Source organism: Pagrus pagrus, assembly GCF_965226575.1.
Source record: "Pagrus pagrus genome assembly, chromosome: 4".
Classification (NCBI taxonomy): domain Eukaryota; kingdom Metazoa; phylum Chordata; class Actinopteri; order Spariformes; family Sparidae; genus Pagrus; species Pagrus pagrus.
In genome coordinates this window covers 26458046-26473525 of record NC_140188.1, presented here as the reverse complement: position 1 = coordinate 26473525, position 15480 = coordinate 26458046, and the positions used below count along the sequence as shown (strand labels likewise).

The following is a 15480-nucleotide window of genomic DNA, read 5'->3' as shown; positions in this document are numbered from 1 at the left end:
ATGTGACTCCTCTGAAGACCCACCCAAGGACGCTTTCATGTTTCATATTTGTACGTGATGCTGAAATTGTTTCATGACGGTTTGTTTTTTAATAACTTTATGATGAACATCATTCACAAGTGCTGGTGATGATGGAACGGACGAGTCATGGCATGACAGACTAACAGACTCTACATGTTAAAGGATAACTACCGTTTTTTACAACCTGGACCTTTTTTCTAGCAAAATATATGATCATTTACTCACCCAGATAACTTTGGTGTCATTTGAAGTCGTTCGGACGAAATTAGATCCGGTGTAGCGCCGATATATCCATATAATGCGAGTAACGGGGCATCGACACACAGCCTCTATATAACGCATTATCTGCCACAAAACTAGTTAATTTCACTAATATTTTGTTACGATATGCTAGTGCTATTCCCCTCTGAGTCCGGGTTCGTCTGTTGTCAACATCCGGGGTCTGTAGGCTGATCTACTACCTCTGACCTGGAAGATGTCGTCTCTGAGCTGCGCGCGCACCCGCGACAGCCCGGCTTGTTTACCTGCAGCTGCTACTGCTAGTTTGACCCCGGATGTTGACAATAGACGAGCCCGGACTCAGAGGGGAATAGCGCAAATGACACCAAAGTTATCTGGGTGAGTAAATTATCATATATTTTGCTAGAAAAAAGGTCCAGGTTGTAAAAAACGGTAGTTATCCTTTAACTATCAGGTCCATGTTTTGTTTTGTTTGTGCTACATAAAGACATGAGAAAGGTATCAATCTCCTCATCTAGCTCTCGTTAAGAAAGAGAATAAGCATATATCCCAGGGTGTACAACTATTCCGTTACAGAAACAAATCTAGGCTTGGCCACATCCAGAAAGGGTTGCAGGCTACAGTAGGTGAGAAAAATGATAATGACTTTCAACAAAATAGTGTTACTGGGCAGGTCACCAGCACATACCTAAAATACTAGCAACATTTCTATTAGCCTCACCTGTATTTTGTGTTTAGTACTAAATGCCAAATGTTAGTATGCTAACATTCTCATCTAAGATGGACCTGGTTGAAAAAACAAACAAACTGCTAAATATACTAATGTTATATATTTAGCATGGTGACATGCTCACAGCAAAGGCTTTAAAGAGACACCCAAACATAATGACATTTTTTTTTTACCTCTTTAGGTGAGACTCTCTTCAACCGTGGACAGGGTGTTTGAAGCAAACATTACGTACACTGACTACAGAAATAATTTCAGCTAAGCAGTTCTACGAACCATGATGCTTGGCTGCTGAAGATAAAAGTGCACTCCACAGTCACAACACCTCATCTCAGGCGATAGGTGATACCTGGGTGGCATCAACAACAAAGCCCAGGAGGGTGTGTGTCTGCGTGAGTGTGATTTTTAAAAAGAATGAGAGCCCCTAGTGATGAAGAAATACATCTCCGGTTATAAAGTGATAGAGGCAAATAGGGCAGACGATAAAAAAAAAAAAAAAAAATCAAAAAGGAGGAGCGATATCAAAAGAGGAGGAATAAAAATGAGTGGTCATATGGGAGGGACTCTCAGAAATATATATATCCTTGACTTTTGTCTCACGATCAGTCTGCATGCCTTGCATCCTTCTTAAGCTGTTGTCATTTACCAGCATCAACATGAGAGGTGAGATAAGCGACAACTACACTGGCATAATATTTAGCGGGGAGATGGTTGGAGCATCACAGGCAACGGGGACTCCAGACTGACTTTTCAGCCGACTCAGGATGGTCTTTTAGTGGAGCTGTCAAAATTAGGAAAAGGATAAAGAGATCATTGCCTGAGAAAAGCTTTTTTCTGGGTGTTGTGCCACATGACTTTGCTCTTTTCCCCCCCAGCGTTTGTATTGCTGTGTCTGCTGCTTCCAGCTTTTGGTCAATATGAGGACATATGGGACCAGAAGAATTATGTCTGGGACCCTCCTGGTGTCACCACCACAAAACCAAGTGACAAAGGTGAGAGGTTATTACGGAAATAAGTCTCTCGCTTCTGTCAAAGCAAAGTCAGTGTGTTTGCACATACTTTCTTCTGCAACCTGATGTATTGATGTGTGTGCCTGTGTGTGTGAACGTGCGTACACAGCGTGTCATTACGAGAAAGAGTCGTGCGGCTGCTGTCTGATGAAGAAACAGGTACACAGGATGGAGTCGTTCTTTAACCTCACCCAGAGGCACATGAAGAAGGAGCTCTCAATAACAAAGATGTACATTGACGATATGAGAGGTGAGCAACACGTCTATGAGTCACACATACAGGGAGACCATCATCAAAACTGATCCACTTCTTATACCTCTGCCCTGACTATTTCTTCTTCTCTGCATCCCCAGCCAGCCGCAGTGCCTTCTCTTTTGCTCTGGACAGGGTTGATAGTTCAGAATGTCGCGGCCCCTTCAGTACCGACATTATCATCATCTACAAACATAAATTCCTCAACATGGGAGAAAACTACGATTCGATGACCGGTGTCTTCACCGCACCCCGCGCTGGCGTCTACAGCTTCGCCTTCACTTTGAGTTCTACCATCACCATGGCCGCCTGTGCCAATCTGCATGTTAACGACCAAGTGGTGGCTCAAGTTCTTGGAAAAGACGGCCAGGACAGTGTAGACAGCGACACCGTCGTTATGGCCATAAAGCTGAAGGCTCAAGACGAAGTGTATGTCAGCCTGCCCGCAGGATGTATAATCTGCAATGAGAGAAGGCACTCTAACACTTTCACTGGCTTCCTGCTGTATGCTACTGAATAAGTTAGCAAATGAAGCTGTTCTGGGCTTTGTACCAGCTCCTGACCTATACTGACAGTTTTTAAGTCAGTTAGATGAAATCTTGCTGTGGTGACAGTCATAATCTTGATCAGATCATTCGTGCTATCACCCAACACAATGCTGCCAATCTTGTTTTGTTTGTTTGTTTTATTCCATTATGGTTCCCTTGTCTTCCTGAGTAAATGTCCCATCAAACCTATTGTCTTTTCATTTCACACTGTTTCAGAATCTTGGTTGTTAGAGCTGTTGATCTTGAAATTAAATGATGAATTAAAAAAAAATTTCACTGTACCAGAAACTTACCATTAAAAATAAAACAGACTTTTAATCAAACTTTGCATTCTGATTTACTTTGTTTCAATCTCCATTAAAGAACCGGAAGATACTGAAGATGTGTACATTAGAGATGTTGTTTTTGGCAAAACAGGATTTATAATAAATAAAGTTGTTTTAGGATCGACTGATGATCGACCTTTTACTGATGTTACTCTGTTAATTACCCTACGTCCAGTAGGTGATTTGAGGGGGGATGAAGCACCCCTTGTTAGCAAAATCACAAAAATGCATTCCTCTTGTTAACCTCTCAATTTCCAGAGTAGCAGAAAAAAGTACAGGAGGGGCTGTTTAGTTGAATATGTTAAAATGGTTTACCTGACTATTTGATTTAGATTTGTACAAGTTCGAATCTATGGCCCCGACTTTGGCTGTGAAACCAAAAGAATGGAAAGAGTCAGTTCATGAGTAACAGGTGCATAAAACAAATTGGGTCCATGCCGCCTTTGAAAAATGAACAAATCATCTATTGCCTGTGTCTCTACCTCACTCACAGAAACCGAAGTTTCTTTAAATTAAAATGCATGAAATAGAAGAATCCATAATAAATAAAGTGTGACCACAGTAACATGCCTATTATTACAGTCTTTAGTTAGAGAATGGAGACTTTTTAAAAGCCTCCCGATCTGTACATCTTTCTGGACACACACCATTTCTGTAATGAAAGAAGTGAAGAAGACAGCATGGGATGAAATGAGATGTGACCTATAACATATTTAATATTTCTACCACTTATAGAGCCATTTTGAATATACTCTCTTCATTATTTAACACAGCAGCAGGATCAGATCAGGAGCAGATCGGTGCACTCAACCCCTTTATTACATTGGATCAGCTTTACAGCACGACAGTGCATCTGCCTGACACAAATGGAGGTAATTTGTGCTAGAGATGCATGATCTATTCCAGTCGCATATACTGTATATCAATTAGTAAATGTATAGTATTGGATATTTATTGTATCAGTAAAATGACAGTAGATAGATATTAAAAATAAAAAGCCAATTTGCTTTCATGGACTTAGCAAGTGTGGTGTTTACACACTGATACAGTAGGTAACATTATGCACCTTTACACTTTGTTTGCAATCTTTCAGCAAACAGAGAAAAGAAGAAGGAGGAGAAGAACAAGCGCAGCACACAATACATGATCCACAAGTGTGACCAGACAGATCTCATTAGAGCTATAGGATGTTAAATCATCTGTCTTTGCTCACTACTTCTCAGCCCTTCTCACCCTCAGGTGTGCATAAACTACAGGTTAAGAATTTCTTTTTGAAATACAGAAATGTGAAATTATCAGTAAGCGGTATTGGGCACGAGAGGAGGTAATTATTGGTTATCATATCTGCTGAAAAGAATCCACATCATGCATCTCTAATTTGTGGCCTTTGCATGTCAAGAGAAACTTATCGCCACAGAATATAAAAATCGTTTTCCTTCCTCAGACCATATGCCTGCTGATGAGACGCTTCATCTGTCCAGACGACACATGATACCTACCTGGCGCGTGACCAACTGCACAAAGCCCTGGAGGGCGTGAGTCTACCTGTGTGTGATTTTAGAAAGTGAGAGCACCTGGTGATGGTGATAAAACATCCCCAGTTATAAAGGCTAAATAGGGCAGATGATTAAAATGAAAAAAAAATGAAAAAAAGGAGGAGCGATGATAAGGAATCAAACTGAGAGGTAGGAAGGGAGGAGCTTTGAGAAAATTATATATCCATGACACTTCCTCTACTGATCAGTCCATCACACCTTCTATCCCTCTGAAGCTAGCATCATTAAGTGTCGACATGAGAGGTGAGACTTGATTTGTTTACAGAGGTAGCACTGGTTCAGATATACTGTACAACATTGCAGTGACAGGCTACTAATGCTAAGCTCCCTCTGGGTTTAATGCTACAATCCTTTGCTCTCTGCCCACCAGCTATTGTACTGCTGTGCCTGCTGCATGCAGCTTTTGGTCTGACTGTCAAACTTGACGAGTATGAGGATTATCATTGGGAGCTACCTACAACCGATGGCCCGAATCAAGGCCCAAATGCAGACAGTGGTGAGGAATTGTGGGTGCATAATGATTGTGTCTGCATGTATTCTTTTATATTTATATTTTCTTTTCTTCTTTTCTTTTATGTGCATTTGTGTTCAGCGTGTAGACAGGGCAAGGGCTCTTGTGACTGCTGTCATATGGTGCAAGAGGTGGACAGGCTGAGGATGTACTTTAACACGAGCCTGAATGAGCTGGAGACTTTATACTTGCAAACAACCCAAAGTCTCAGCAACATGAAAGGTGAGTAGCACACCCATGGTTTAATCAAGGCAGGGCAGAGTGCAGATCTTAAAGAAGAAAACACACTTCACACTGTTCTCATGACATCAATGAGGCAACACCAATCTACTTTTTACTCTTCTAACCCGTTGTCTCCCATTTGCATCCCCAGACAGCCGCACTGCCTTCTCTGTCGCTCTGTTCGATAATGGTACTTTTAAGTGTTTCGGCCCCTTCGGTGCTGCCACCAACGTCATCTATGAAAAAGTGTTCCTGAACCTGGGTAATGGCTACAATGTGACTACCGGCATCTTCATTGTCCCCCACTCTGGCGTCTACAGCCTCGCCCTCACCGTCTACAGTGATGCTGGTTCTAGTGGTGCCCTATTGGCCGTCTGTGCCAATCTGCAGGTTAACGGCACTGTGGTGGCTGGCGCTATAGATAGAAATTTGCAAGACCAAGAGGACAGTTTCACCATTGCTGTGGCCTTGCTACTGAATGCTGGTGACCAGGTGGCTGTCATCCTGCCCCCTGGATGTTTTCTCTGCGATGACATAAGCCACTATAACACTTTCAGTGCCTTTCTGCTTTATTCTACTGAATAAGTTAGATGGGTGTAGTGCACTGGTGTTTGTACCGGCTCTTGCCCTACTAGCAAGGTTAGAGTCTGCTCGATGAAATCTTTCTGCGGTGACTCATCTAAATCTACTTTAGCTGTCTTTTAAATCAATCACCTCTGGATTCAACCCATTCTATTTGAAAGCTTAAAAACCTAAAAGCATGAGTGTCCTTATTCTGTAACAGCTTGTGTTTTTCTTGCTGAGTAATGATGTCATGTAATGTTTGAGAGAAATACGTTGACCACCCAGTCACCTGTAAAGTTTCAAGAAAATAAATCAGGATTTTAATCTAAAAAATGCAGTTGCCATTATAGTTGATTTTGTTTCAACTGGAGAGATGTGTGATGTGTGCATTAAAGAGATTGTTGACAAAATTGAAATATGAAACTTACTCTGCTGTCTGTGTTTGATCATTTGAATGTTACACATATTTTAATTTTAATAAAAGCACTTTATTCACAATTTGGGTTACTCTGCGTATGAACCTTCCTGACTTAACATTGTGCGGTGAAATGAAAAGAAAACCATATCACCCACCCAGTGAAGTAGAATCCCTAATGCAGTACAGGATATTGGAAACAACATTAAGTGTCCACAGAGTTTATGAGGCACATAAGTAAGAAAATAAGCTATGGCATGCGATAGTTTTAATTAACCAAATAAGGTTTTGGTTACATTCTCTTGGGGTACTCCATTGCTAGTTTTGAATAACGCACCAACAATTCAATTAGTAAGTTTTTTTTTTATACGACCAGTAGGGTTTTCAAAAATACAAAGCAATGTTGTGCGTTTGGGACATGCAAAAGATTTAGCATAGAACCATACAGAACTGCTGAGTAAATAATCAAGAATACAAATAAACAGTCTGAACTGTTCATTCAAGCAAAAAAAGAAGACCCAGTCACAGCAGCCCTTTTTTACTGATGACGATGCTATCGTTGCTCAATAGCCCTAGCATAATAATAATACATACAGCAATGGTTTCCAAACAGGTTGAAGGACCATTGCAGTTGGGAGGTGCACATGGCCTGGTCAACTAAAGCTGCACACACCTGGTCAAACTATGAACTGTCGAAACACACGCAGGCACACACAAAAGTTGTATTGCCTGCTGTAAAAAGGGGGATTTTTCTTAGCTTCTGAACAGGAGAGTGACAGAAAAACTTTGGGACCATTAAAGACCCCATTGATTGAGTATTATTGAACAATGTGGTCCAGAGGGGCAAGTGCAATGGGGAAAAAGTTCTAACCTCCTAAGCTTCTGCGCATATAAATCCCCAAATACATATGTTTAACCTTGGTCTGGGGTCCTGAAGCCCCTTTTCACACATTTTGCTCATAAGCTTGACTATAAGAACAGACTTCTTTCGGAAGAAAGACAGAAAAAGACATTACATCAACTTTCATTTCCTCCATGATTTGTCTTGAAAGTACTTTTAATGCAGCACTGTGATCCCCAAATAAGTCTATTGGGATTTATTTCTCCCATTGAAGATTTAACCAGTTTGATCAGAAGGGTCTCGCAGGGAGTTTAACTGCTCTTGGGCTCTTAGTCCTTGTCTATATGCATGTGATGACTCGGCTTGACTTGACTTGACTCTGTTTGACTCAGTGCGTGAGACCAGGGCAGCAGGGATTTGCATCTTCATTCCTAAGGCTACCCACTTGAAGGTGTGTATTTAACTGATGGCAGGCTTGACATGAGTCGATGATGCAGCAAGCTGATCCATGGCTGTGACTAGTGGTCAAAGATGCGGCTGTAAAATGGCAGATAAACACATTTAATTTCACAATTCTCCTGTTCAAGTCTCCTGTTATTTTCTTTTTCAAAGGCTCTTTTATTATGAAGTAGGCAAAATCAGGAATTGTTCAGTTTTCATTAGCAATAGCTTAAAACGACTCACATGCTGTACAGTAAACAGTAAAAGAAAGCAGATGTCTGAAATTACAAACAGGGACGCTGGAGAGAAACTAAACTTCAAACCACAGACATTGTAAGAAGCTACTAAAGTACTGAGAATTGAACACAGATACTTTTAAAAACATTGTTCTCTCTGGTCTCCTGCACAGACATGAGCTGAGTTGCAGCACACACTTGTTTTTTTTGGAGGAGAAGGGGGGTCATTGCAGCGTTTTGGATGCACTCCAGAGATGGTCCATCACGGTTGCGGCTCAGCACAACTGCTACTGAAAATCAGCATGGCACGATTTTACCTCGCCGCAGCCAAAAGTGCTAATGGAAAAACCCTTTAACTGACCCCAAACATGACTAATATGCAACAAATCCTCATAATAAAAGGCTGAATAAGTTGACTGCCAAGAAAACAACACGACCGTACTAGCGCCAAGCGGGCCAGACCTTCATGCTATGCTTGCTGTTTGGTTTAGGCACTAAAACTACCTGGTTAGGTTTAGGAAAATATTGTGGTTTGAATTCAAATGACTAATTACTGATGTTACTTCCACAGCCTGACTGACATGTCAGATGGTCAATATTGGCCTCTCATGGGTATATCTGTATCAGCGTATGTGGTGGCTGATACAGTATGTGCTGATATGAAAACTCTTTCAGTTAAAGATTATAATGCAGAAAGAGATGCTTGGAATAATTTATGATTAATTAATTCCTGGTAAGTTCAGTAAGTTTCACTGATGTCATTTTAGATAATAAAATGTAACGTTAGACTTTGCAATAACCTGCCTCCATTATTAATATCAGTATTGGCATTGACCCCAAAAAATCGGTCAGGCTCTACAGTACTTCAGTTACATTATCATCTACCTGACGTAACTTTACTATGTAAGTAAGTTTAAACTGGACTTGAACAACGGTCCCCTGGGAGAAAGTCCCTGACCTCCTCCCTATGTGGACTTTCTTGTTTTTTATAATGCTCTGCATGACTTACTTCTTTGATGCCGTTAAAAGGAATACGGCTGATAGAGGTTGCCACCTAACAAGAAACGTCAATATGGCTCGTAATAAACTGCTTTCACTGACGACTTATACGGTCATTTTTCTGATGAGGGCAGGCTGGTAATATTTCTACGTACTGTACATTTCTTCAACTGTGAATGGCTTTTTGGCACACGCAACGACTATATATTTCCTTATGCATTGCGCATACTGAATATCATATACAACATTAAATAGTTTCTTATTTGGTGTCATGCTTTACGGTCATTTATGTATTATGTCACCATCATCAACTGTGTCAGCCCAGTTACTTTTCTACGTATCAACCATTATTATCATGTCATTATTTTTTCGCATACATCAGTGGGATCTGTACAGCCAAACAAAGAGGCAGGAAGTAATAGCTCTTATACGCAAAAGTTCAAACCTCAGAAAGTAATCATCAATTATTTATTTTTTTATGACTTATAAGCAAAACATGGGCACTTGCTGCTGACTGGAAACTTACCCTATCACCTCAATATTTAAAAATATGGGTAAGACGACAAATCCTTTATTTTTTTCACCATTAAGCTGTAATTTAAAGCTCTGGTTTGAAATCTCATCTGAGGTCAGCGAGCAGAACATGTCACTTTTGTCCCAAGCTGTTTTGTGAATCATCTCACGGACTCCTCTGTTTTGACGAGAGGTCTGCAAAGCAGAAATAAAACACCCGATACAGCCTGGCCTCAATCTACCACATTGTACTGTGTGAAGAACCAGGACAGCTGACCTGGGAGACCATACACACAGGTGAGCATCAAAAACACACAGACAATGCCCTGTCCCCAGGAGCCGAATCAACTTTAAAGGTATCTGCCAACACAGGAAACACCCTGTTATATAATACAACTACAGGAACAGCAAGGATAGTAACAAATGACTGTGCACCTTTTGGTTACAAACAACCAGTAGAAATGAAGGACATCAGGAATAGTTGTACACATAGCTGTCATATTGAATTGAGCTCTATAAATCTGAAAACAGTAACACATGTAAGAAAACCTCCTATAGAGACTCACTAGTGGATTTATTTATCTATTGCCTAGCATTACTTATGTCAGCAGGCTGTTTTATGGCAAAATTGATTTACATTTGAAAGTTTCAGTTGTTTAGCATGGATGGCCAACTGTGGACAACATCTGTTGCTGCAAGAACTTTCCTCAAAGACCAACAATATACGAAATACGCCTGTAGTGTATTTTTATCTGCAGCAAAAGCAGAAGCTTGAAAACTTTTTTTGGCTTATATACGCAAATAGCATTTTTGAGTCAAGTGAAGGGGGGCCATTCAGAGTCTGTTATCCAGTTCAATGCATCCATGATTAGTGCCTAACACAGTTTACTAAGGCTGTGAGCAATGTAATTCGTTTAGCAGGTAACCCAAATAATGGGCACTGGGCAAAATCTCAAAATCAGGATTTGGTTGGCTCTCAGCTTCTTTGTTTGTTTGTCTTTCAGAAATTGACTTTCTTTGAATCTGTAGCTGAAAAACAAGAATGAAAGATGGCAACACCTAGTTGTTCCTCTTTGTGACTTATTATTTAATAAATAATGCCCCATAGCACATGATTTGTTCACAGGAACATGAAGTCCACTTTAGACGAGTAACTATCACATATCGCAACCGGCAACAATCAAAACAACCGGGTTTCCAACAATATCTGAGGGGAAAGTAATAATGGGAGCGCAGTCTCGCTTCTCTAATCCTTCTATCTCCGCATGAGAACCAGGCTGCTGTATATTGTTCTCAGATCTAGGCCTTCATCGATGGACTGATAACACTTTCCTATCAGCTTCTTTTGTCATCCTGTCTGTAGATCATTCTATCCTCAGGGACTTAACAACAATATTCTCCATATCAGTGTTTCTGAGCAGCTGGTGTCCTCTAGAATGACGCCAACCAGACACCGCTGTCCTAATAAGAGGTATTATGGTCCCAACAATGGGGGGCTGAAAGGTTGAAAGGTGCAATGAGATCAATACTTGTCCTCTCACACTAAAGCAAAACAATCTACTGCAACGTATTACCAGGGACGTACGTGACTGTCTTTGGGGAAGAAGTTGGGGTGTCGGTGTTTGGCTGCGAAACCTCTGTGTGTGTGTGTGTGTGTGTGTGTGTGTGTGTGTGTGTGTGTGTGTGTGTGTGTGTGTGTGTGTGAAGAGGTGGAGCTTCTGTCACATACCTCCTCAAGGGGAGGATCACCTGAAGTGCATCAATAAGACGCTAAAACCATTCCCCGCTTAAAACTCTTACTCACAGTTTGACAAACTCACAAGAACTTGACATAGTCTTTCACAACAAGGAGAGAGAGGAACAAAAAAACAGTAAGTTTTATGTTTCTATCCTTACATAGCACTCATCAATTATATCGTTAAAAAGAAACTCTGGCTGTCACCCACCGACAGAGTGCCTTGATTAAGATTGTGAATAGCTCTCTCTCTCAGGATATAGTTATTGTTAGACTCTATGCATCAAAGCACAAGTAATTGATTAAGCATGGGGATTGATTGGCTTCAGTTGTGTTATTTATACTTCCTTTTACTTCTGGATTATTGCCTTTATATCAGTTACTGTATTATTCTGTGTAATAATAAGTAATAATAAGTCTGCATTAAGAGATTTCTGACCTCTAGGGGGCAGAAGAGTCAAAAACAAATCTACAAAAAATATGATTTATAAAGCTCTTGAGACTAAGTTGTTAGCAAGCAAATGTCTACTTACACGGCCAGCAGATACAGAAGCCTCTTACTGTTAGTTGTGTTTCTGGTGCGCTTTGACAGTTGTAAGTCCAATAGTAACTCATCTTTTAGCTCAGTCATTCGCCCAGACAAACATGTGGGTGTCTCGCTGGGATATGTTTTAATATCTTTAAAAACTGCTGGCTGGTAGTTATTTTGATGCTTTGATGTTTGGTTTGCCCGTTTTGTTTTAATATGCAGGTCAAAGTTGCCTGGAAAAACAAAGATTAAAACCAGGCTAATTTTGTGGACGCCTAGGTGACATAAAGCATTGTTCCATCAGCACTGTAAAGACGGTTCTCACTAATTACACATTCAGATCATTGAAATAGTGTTGAACTAAATGATCATGCCTAGTGTGTTTTTTAGTCAAAATGTCTGCCTTCAATTATTTGCATGTTTGGCAGTTAATGAGAGCAGTAACAGTCAGTTATACAGTCTATTTATGGTTGAGGAACCAAAATACTGGGCTAGTTAGTTAAATCAACCTTTTTGCCTTACACAAAAGCCCTCGAGTCTTTATAAGTATCAATAACATTGCCTAATGTAGATTTAAACAGACTGAATTCTGAATTGGCACACAGGCACCAGGTCTACAAAGATGGCATCAAACTGCCTGAATTTCACAAAATGATGTGACCCTGACTTGAATTCAAGAACTGTAAGAATTGTGTTACATGTAAATCTCCTCTTGACACTGCTCTGAGCATTTAGTGTCTCTGGTTGGTTCACGACTGATCCAGTGGTGACCTGTTTTTTTCAGATGGTTGTATTACCAGTTTTGTTCCTGTTGGGGTCGCTGTTTCTCTGTGGTCTCGTGGAGGCCAACGAGTCCAGCAGCACCATCGAGATGCTGAAAATGGCTGCACGTAAGCCACACTAACTGTCACATTTCATCCCTTTCATCCAGCAGTCAGACACACAGCATATACACACTATACATCTCATTTTCAATGTATACTTTATGCTTTTAAACAGTCACACACCTCAGCCCTTCATGTTGAACTTGTCCCTTACATACCCCCCACCCCCTTCTCTTTTCTGTCTTTCTCTGCCTCCTGTTCCAGTCCAGTGGGAGGGACCTCTGACCTGCCACAAAGAGATGGACTGCAATTGTGCCTTCAATCACCAGCGTGGCTGCTGCTGTGCAGCCAATGATATGTACAAAGTAGAAGAGGACACCTTCATAAGGATTAAATATCTGTGGCATGATATCACCACACTGTCACACCAAGTACATAGCCTCACAGGTAAACACATTTACGGTGATGGATGGTAGATTTAGACCAGCGGTTCACAAACTTTTTTCCTTCAAGGGCCAAAACTGAAACTTAGTCTATCTTCTGTTTGGCTCACTTCCTGCACAAAGTGTCATCATAAGGGATCCTTCATATTTAAAGCAAATTTGATCTGACACAAACATAAATGCATAAACTGCAATTTATATTGGGCAGTCTTGATTATGACCAACATATCTGCCGATAAACACACAAAACCTGAGTTTCAAAGATATTTTTTGGATGCTGAGCTTTGTTGTACTGTACAGTAAATCTCTCTCTCTTACCCTCAGATTGCAACAAGGTTGCCTTCAAAGCCACCATGAGCCCAGAGGAAGCCTCTCCTCAGCAATGCTTTGGTCCTTTCAATACTAATGTGTCAATCCCCTACACCGACATCAGTCTTAACGATGGTGGAGGATATAACCCTTCTTTGGGTAGGAAACACACACACACACACACACACACACACACGGAAAGTAAAATTAATTATTCATGCCTTTTCCACAATTCTAAATTAATGCCTCATGTAAGACATATATCAATCATCTAATTCTTCACCTCCCTCTCCAGGTACCTTCACTGCCCCTTGTGCTGGTTACTATCTCTTTTCCATCACAGTCTACTCATTTGTGAAAGAGAATGACCGCCTCTACCATAAAGTAAACAAGCCAGTTAGACTTGACAAATATATCATTCCAGCATACGTTTCTCTGGTTTATCTGCCTATCAACAGCATGTCATTTGTCCCTTAAGTTTATAAGAAGAATTCAGTTTGTGTTCTGCTGTGTCTGCAGGTTCAGCTGATGAAGAATGGGGTACCCCAGGCCGGTGTGTGGGAGAACAACCGAGAAGATGGTGAAGACAGTGCCACTCAGGTAAGAAGTGAAAATAATCTGATTATTTAACAAGAGCAAAAAAACTTGATTGCACACATGGTTGCCACAACCAAAATTAGTGATCCAGTAGTTCAATTAGAGACCAAATTGCAAACTAGATGGGGAAAAAAAGCCAATATATTATGTGACTTTGACAGGTTTTGTAATGACTACTGTCTATGCTTTCAGGTTGTGATTTTGATGATGAAAGAAGGCGATCAGGTCTACGTGCAGCTGATGAGCGGGAGGAAGCTCTGTAAACCCCTGCAGCACAATATCTTTACAGGTTACATAGTGTACCCTAAAACTGAGGAGTATGAGTATGAGTACGGTTATGAGTACTAGCTGGAGATCTGAGCTACTTAAAGGGTAACTGCACCAATTTTACACGTTGAAGTGTGTTGTCAGGTCTTGGGGCGTAATACTGCTTATGTAAAATAAAGCAGTATAAAAGCCTTATGTGGCAGCACTGGAAGCTGCTTGTGTAATGGGATAATTTGCCTCCAATGATGTCACTTAGTGGTGAAGTTGCATTGTGGGTAATGTAGGCGTTTTTGAAAGGGAAGAAGAATGGAGTGCGATGCTAGACCAGTGGACTGCTTTTCAAAACCTGATGCCTACGTTACCCATAATGCAACTTATCCACTGAGCGTCATCACTGGCAGCAATTTATCCGATCACATGCAGCTTCCTCTGGAGCCACAGAAGGCTTTATACTACTTGGAGTTACCCTTTAAACTTTCTAAATCCATGAATCCATTTATCCTCATTCAACTGAGATCCTGATTTATGAAAACAAAACATACTCTGTTACATGTGGACCCACCAGATGTAGGTTTGTGACCTATCATGGGACAGGCCCGGTAGTTTAAGAACCCCTGCAGTAGAGATAAAGAACACCTTACAGGTCTTACATACATAGACTGGTACATGTGTGTGCAGGCATTTATGATCAATCAGAAATTAAGCATGATTTTATTTTTGCATAGTATAAAAACATGTCTGGAAATATTTGTATCATTAAAAAACATATGAGCACACCACCATGATTGTCTGTGTACAGAGTTGATTCATGTCATTATTTACATAGACTTACATACATTCATTTCCTGGATACTTACCCTAACCCTAGGCACATTCAGACAGAATCAGGTGAAAATTCCAGTCCTCGCCTTGATTTGAATGAGGGTTGGGTACGGTGACCAGTTGAGAATTTGGGGATTTCAGGGGATTTGGGTGTGGGTGTGGTGGCACAGTGGCAATGAACAGTAAAATCCATGAGAGTCTAACCTTAATGCTGAAAAAATTGTTTATGCATGAATTGAGCTGTCTGTTAGTGGAAACAAAACCCACATTACTGTGTTGTTTGCAGAGTAGATGGATTCATTTCCCTCCATAACGTCATAACGTAACCCTTGCAATACATGTTTATTAATCATTTGTTATTTACTGTACACAGCCAAAACAAAACAAACAACAGCCATAATTCATGTAGGAAACAAACTGCTGTTGACAATGCAGAGCCAACTGCTGGGTAACACACGATCAGTATTTAATGATTTATAACTAATCAAAAATCTACTTCAGTCTAATTTTCGGTATAATTAGGACAGGGTT

General features: G+C 40.6%; 1 protein-coding gene across 1 annotated transcript; it reads left to right on the top strand.

The window, feature by feature from the left end:
- Positions 1-11231: 11231 nt before the first annotated feature.
- Positions 11232-14886, top strand: cbln18 (cerebellin 18). Its single transcript, XM_084351363.1, has 7 exons — positions 11232-11294; positions 12472-12577; positions 12776-12958; positions 13279-13422; positions 13559-13647; positions 13783-13863; positions 14053-14886. Exons 2-7 carry the CDS (start codon positions 12472-12474, stop codon positions 14206-14208), a joined length of 759 nt encoding a protein of 252 aa, XP_084207489.1. The 5' UTR covers positions 11232-11294; the 3' UTR covers positions 14209-14886.
- Positions 14887-15480: the final 594 nt, after the last annotated feature.